The sequence below is a fragment of the Trypanosoma conorhini genome, assembly GCF_003719485.1.
Source record: "Trypanosoma conorhini strain 025E chromosome Unknown Tco_14.4_contig_00024, whole genome shotgun sequence".
Classification (NCBI taxonomy): domain Eukaryota; phylum Euglenozoa; class Kinetoplastea; order Trypanosomatida; family Trypanosomatidae; genus Trypanosoma; species Trypanosoma conorhini.
Genome location: NW_021704109.1, coordinates 27,553 through 33,769, shown reverse-complemented (window position 1 = coordinate 33,769; position 6,217 = coordinate 27,553). Strand labels below are relative to the sequence as shown.

General features: G+C 57.5%; 1 protein-coding gene across 1 annotated transcript, besides 3 other annotated features; it reads left to right on the top strand.

Moving 5' to 3' along the window:
- Nucleotides 1-211: 211 nt before the first annotated feature.
- Nucleotides 212-237: a microsatellite.
- A 590-nt stretch (nt 238-827) lies between these two features.
- Tco025E_00875 (putative serine/threonine protein kinase) lies at nt 828-5,405 on the top strand (the record flags this gene model as incomplete). The annotated part of the gene is made up of 1 exon (XM_029367814.1): nt 828-5,405. The coding sequence occupies one exon, from the start codon at nt 828-830 to the stop codon at nt 5,403-5,405; it is 4,578 nt and encodes a 1,525-aa protein (XP_029232118.1).
- A 6-nt stretch (nt 5,406-5,411) lies between these two features.
- Nucleotides 5,412-5,436: a microsatellite.
- Nucleotides 5,437-5,909: 473 nt separating this feature from the next.
- Nucleotides 5,910-5,933: a microsatellite.
- Between the last annotated feature and the right edge of the window lie 284 nt (nt 5,934-6,217).

Here is a 6,217-nt window from a genome sequence, read left to right as displayed (position 1 = left end):
GGGGGGGGAGGGGGAGGGGGGCGTCGTCTTTCTTGCGCAGAGGAGGGACGCCGACGCCGAAGCAGCGGCTGTAGTAGTGGCGGCGGTGAAGGGGCGGCCGAGCACGCGGCGGTCAAAACGAAGCGAGCAACGAGGAACAATAACAGCAAGAAGTGCAACAAAAAGAAAACGAACAAAAAAAATAACGTCTGGGGAGATATTTTTCTCGCTGGTGGTGGTGGTGTGTGTGTGTGTGTGCCTTCAACGCGGCACGTTCGGCCAGACGCGTCGCCGCCTCATCCTCACGGCGGTTGACGACTCTCTTCGCCTCTCATCACCTGCGTCTTGCTTCCCGCGTTTGCCGTCATGAAGTGTTTGCAGCCCTCCTCTTTGCGTCTGAGCGCGTCCGCACCTCTCTTTGCCCCCCCGCTCCCATCCCCCGTCTTTCTCGTCTTGCCTCGCGCGGCTCCCCCGCTGCCGCGCCTCGACGCACCAGCGCAGAGCAGAAGGAGTAGCAAGGGGGTTGTTGCTGTTTCGAGGAGGCGCTGCCGAGGCAAAGAGGCAGGTGGCGGACGTGGCGAAAAAGGAAGGAGGGAACCGGACGGCGTCCCGCGGCAGGGACAACAGCCAGTGAGCAGAAGGCGCGGAGAGGGTAAAGAAGTGGAGGTTGTTCACCTGCCTCTCCCGCGCGGCAGCCAGGCGCAACGTGCAAGTAAAGGGAACACGCAAAAACAAAACCACACACAGCAGCAAGGTGAAGGAAGAGACCGGCACACCTGCCCTTGGCGGGACGCAACGTTTCTTTCGGGACGCAAGGCGGCTGGTGGGACACGGAAAGGGCTCTGTGAATGACTTCTAACTCGCGGCCCGCGGTGAACTCTCGGCCGGAGGCCGCACACTCCTCACTCCCAGGGCTTCATATCGACCTCCCCAACTCGCCCATGCGCCGGAGTGCCAGGGGTCAGCGAAACTTAGCCGCGGAAACGGAACCGAGTAAAAAGTTTCCGGTAATAGCGAGCGCGGGAAATAGTGCCGCTGCGAGTCCACTGAACGCTGGAGAATTAGGGAAACAAATGGCGGCGACGGAAGCGAGCTACAAAATATCCTCCCGGGCGTTGATGAACGCAAAAGGTCTCCGAAACGTGCGCAGCATTTCGTGTATGGAGATGGGGGCTGTCGAGAGCTCCCCGGATGCGTCGACGAAGGAGATGGAAGGCGTGTATGCGACGCTGTTGGATTCACGCTCGCCAGGGGAGAAGGAAGGTCTTAAAACCACGGGCACTGGGACCCGCAAAAAGGAAGCGTCCCCCGATTCAGTGAAGCGGAGCCCTGTTCTTAGTTCTGGTTCCCCCGTTTCACCCGCGGCGCCGCGGTTGGAGGACGCGGGGGAGCCAAACGCAATATCGCTAGAAGGGATGCTGCGTGAGGCCTCAAAAATTTACGGCATTCGCCTGAGGTGGATTCTCTATGGTGCCGTATTACTGACTGTGATAATTTTCTTTCTCTTGCTTGGGGAATTTCATACCCTCGTGAAGGAAAATGTTGTTGTTCCAGAAGAGGAAACCGTGGAGGTCGCATTGGCCACCGCCGTCAATCAACTGGAGTGGCTGCAGCACAGTGTGGGGGACACGTTGCGTGGTTTCGAAGTGGCGCGGGGAGTTTCGCAGGATGTCTTGGCCCGCGCCCTTGAATTTCTTTGCGGAACCATCGGTGGAGCCCCGTTGGTGTTTGCAACCTACGGCGGCCGCATGGGTGCGCCGCTGAAAGAGTATTACGCCTGCCCCACATCCGCCGCCGCCCAGGTTAAGGCTCCCCTCTCGATCAATGCCCCACAGGAGCTGCCGAAGGGATCCCCATGCATGGCTGTCTACAGTTCGGATTATATTATCGCCATGACAAATTCAACAGCTGGGTCCGACGTGCTTGCGGTTATCCTGCAAAAGGAGCCTCTGGGACGGCTGTTGGTTGCAAACTCTATGCCAGCCTACAGTGCGTTGACGTTGAAGCGCCACGCTATCGCCTTCCTTCTGCCAGAGTTTGCCTCATCAAACCTTGTCGTCGCTATGCACAGCTTAGACCAAACCTACACGAGCTACGCCGTGGCGCAGCCAACCCCACTGGCTCGAACCTTGCGGGACGAATTCAACCGTGTCTGTGCTGCTGGAAAAGCTCACACGTGGCATACTGTCGTGCGCCCCGACGTGAACGCCCCACGCGCGTGGAAGTATGATCCTAATGCCTCCCACACTGCGATGCCTGGCGCCCACGTGGAGTATAGGGGGATCTGGAGTAGTGTATCACGCGTGGTTGCTTGTGGTGCTGTGTGTTCGCACCCAGAGGAAAAGGAGTGCACCGCTACGAACCCCACGGGCGCCTGGTTCATCGTCGATGACTCTCCAGTGAACCCAAAAACTGAAGTGGCGTTGACTGCTGTTTCGATCGTCAGTGCTTTCGCCTTGTTTTTAATCGTGGCGACGTTGATCGTCGCGTACGTGAGCATCAGCGCCCCTCTGCACCACCTGACCTCACTCATCCTCAACACGATGGGGGACAAGCAGAAGAGGGCGAGGCAGCAGCACTGGGTATTTCACTGCACGCGATGTTTTTGGGCAGGGGACCTGCAAGCGTTGGTGCGAACGTTTCAGTTGCTTTCCTTTTGCTTCCGCTTTAACAAGAAGTACGTTCCGCAGCACGTGCTTGAGCAGCAGTTGCGTGCCTTGCGGAAGCGAAAGGATTATTTGTGGCGGACCATCGTGGTGGGGATTGACTCGGACGAAGAGAAGTACGAAGATGAAGAGGAGGATAACTCGGACACCGGCGCGAGCGATCCGGTGGATATGGAGGCCTTCGTCAAGACCGTTTCCGTGGCGGAAAGGGCTGCAGCCATGGGCCAGTTAAGCAAACCCCAACGGTTGCCGACACGCGAGAGCAGCATGTACGGCACGACTTCCCCCGGCACGGAAACCTGCGCGGAAGCTGGAAGCGTGGTCGCGGGCCACAACGGCATCGATTTGGGCAGAAGCGGTATGAGTCTGGTGGAAAGCGCCACAGTCCTTGTCGTCCGTCTCTGTGCCGTGGAGTTGGCGTACTTCACCAATTACAGGGCTGCCCTGAAGCCACATCGCCGAATCATGAATTTGCTTCTTGGACGTATTCGTCGCTACCGCGGAGAGTTATTTGAGCACTCCGGGGACTGCATTGCGGCCGCGTGGAACGCCTTTGAAAGCCTTGCGGATCACACCGAGCGAGCCGCCGCGTGTGCGTTAAGCATCGCCAGGATGCTGTCAGTCTACCGTGAGGCTGGCTTTCGCGTGGGCATCGTTCTGCATCAGGGCCCATTTGTCTGTGGTGTGGTGGAGGACAACAAGGAGGCCTTCACGACCGTTTTTGGCACCGTGCCCCGTCAAGCCATGGCGCTTGCCGAATTGGCCTCTTCCCTTCCCTACTTTAGCGTCCTTGTGTCGGAGCCGGTGAAGCAGTCGCTGGCATCCCGCTATGAATGCATCATGGTGGATGTGATAAAGTACCACGTGGAGGACAATCCCATCGTGATGTTTGAGCTTCACGAGGAGCGGCGAGCGCCCCTGGTAAAGGGGACACCGTTGGCGTCTTCGGCATTTGCGGAGGAGCACGCGCGCGTGTTTTTTGACTTTAGAAACCACGATTTCACGCGTGCCATGAAGGGTATTGGGCAACTGCGCACTCGCTTCCCTGGACGCGGGCGTCGGTTGCTGGACCGAATTGAGATGCTCTGCAAGTACTACATGCAACACGCAAATGAGCTGCCGATGCCGTACTTTCGTTCGTACCCCACCTGGCCAATCTTTGAGGCCATTGCGTACACGGAGTGGCCGCATGAAATGTGCCCACAGAGCAGCAAGGATGATTTATTGTCAGACGCGCTGCAGATCCCGCGGCACCCCAAGTCGATTTATGAAGATGACACTGTGAATTTCCGCCAGGAGCTGCACGACAACGTCCTAGCCTCCAGGCGAACACACAGCTCTTCCCCCACGACGAAGGCCATCAGCCATGCGTCTCCGAAAACTGCGGGAACAGGTAGCAAGAGGTCGCCTCTTGCCTCCTCCATAGCAAGGCCTACGCAGTCTCCGCCGCATTCGCCGGCGCGTTTGGAATTGGTGAAGGGAACCGGTGGGGAAGCAGCACAGGAAGAATGCTGCGCCAAGCCTTTGGGGAACGCGGCGGCGCATTGGCCGCATGCGGAGCAAACCGAACACTCTGTTGGGGTCGGTAGTTGGAGGGAGTCGGATGCGGTCGCGGAAGGCGAACTTGCGTATGCAGGGGAGTCCGTGCTTTCCATTCATACCCCCACCAACGCCTTCGCCACGGCCAGCGTATCCGAAGCTGGGAGTGAGGCGAAGGGTGGTGAGTCTTGCGGCGAGGACGAGGATGGAACTGGGCGGCAGCGTTTTTCCTTCACCAACCGCATGGGAACGGCCTACAAAGCGGGTCGCAGCTGCAGCTTCGTCCATGGCACGGATTCCTTCACCTCCGTCAACAGCGAAACGATGGGGAACGCCCCCACGCTTTCCTTTGGTGACATTGGTGGGTCCTTCACCAAGGCGACGTCTGAGATCCCGACGGAGATTGTCGCGAAGAACGGCATCACCTACCTCCGCAGCTCCCGCATCCTTGGCAGAGGCTCGTTTGGGTGTGTCTACCTTGGCATGGATATTCTCAGCGGTCGCATGGTCGCCATCAAGTTTCTGCCGCTCCCCTCGGAGGAGGAGGAGATCGCCAACGTGGAGAGGGAGGTGGTGACGATGCAACAGGTCAAGAGTAACCAGGTGGTGGAGTTTATTTCGTATGCCTTCAATAGCAATCTTATTATTATAGTCATGGAATGTATGCTGGCGGGTTCTCTGCAGGGAATTCTTTCCGCCTTTGGTAGCATCCCAGGCACAACGGCTCGTCTCTTTATTAGAGATGTCCTGCGTGGTCTTCACAAGTTGCACGCATCGGGGGTTATACACCGTGACGTGAAACCGCAAAATGTGCTTCTCACGCTTGCCGGCAACTGCAAGATCTCGGACTTTGGGGCCTCGGCCCTCCTGCTGGAGCTCGTCCGCCGGCAAAGGGAGGGTAAGGGGCTTCAGGTGCTGGGGACACCCGTGTACTTGGCGCCCGAGTCGGCGCGAGGCACACCGGAGGAGAAGAGCGACATCTGGAGCTGCGGCATCATGTTCATTCAGCTTTTGACGGGCAGCTTGCCGTATGAAAAGCAATTTCTGGAGATGCCGCCGGAGGTTCTCGTTTTTCAGATTGGCAGTGGCGCGGCGAAGCCCATCATTCCTGACACCCTTGACGAGTTCGACGCCGAGTTCGTCGGCAACTGCCTAAAGGCAGACCCGAAGGAACGTCTTTCGGCCCAGCGCCTGCTGGAGCTACCGCTCTTCGCGCTGTAGCCGTAGGGCGGCGGCGGCGGCGGCGGCGGCGTCCGCAGGACGAACCTGCGCGCATGCACGTGTGCCTGTGCGGAGAACGCGACCGCCGGCACGAGGCGTGCGGTGGAGCGAGCATCAAGCATCGTCGCCTAGTGCGCGTTCCGTGTGTTTGGTGAGTATGTTAATAACGGAGCAAGCAAGTAAAAAGGAAAAGAAAAAAATCACGGGGACGTGGGGGCGAACGTCAAAAGACAAGGAGAAATAAATGAGAAAAAAAAGGAGCCGAAGAAAAAAAAACGGAAAGGGTGACAAAACCAAACTGAAGCTGCTTGTATGAAGCAACAACAAGGGAGAGCGGACGAAGGAGCCCATCACAAGAAAAGGCCTTTTGTGTGGTTGTTTCATCTGGGGTTCCCTGTGGATGCTTCTGACTCACGACGCCTCCACGGGAGTCGTATGTGAAGCAAAGAGTGAATTGGATTCAGCAGCATACCCATACACGTGCTGCATGCATGCAAAAGGAAGTATACACGTATATATATATATATAAGCTTTAGAAATACAAGGGGCTAGAAAAGAACGAGGAATATATTAAAGAAGGGGGACTGACCACGAAGGAAAAAGTTAAAAGAACTGCCACTGAGTAGGAAGGCATTGCAGTCTTTCGTACATGGATGTGCCAATGTGCGGGCGGGGGAGGGACCCCTGGCCGACCGACGTGGTTCATGCCGCCTTGCTCCTACACGGACATTCCCGTCCTTAACGCCATGGTGGACGGAGAAGAGAGAGGAGTTGGTTTGGCATTCCTGCGTCACTCTCTGTTCGGCGTCTTC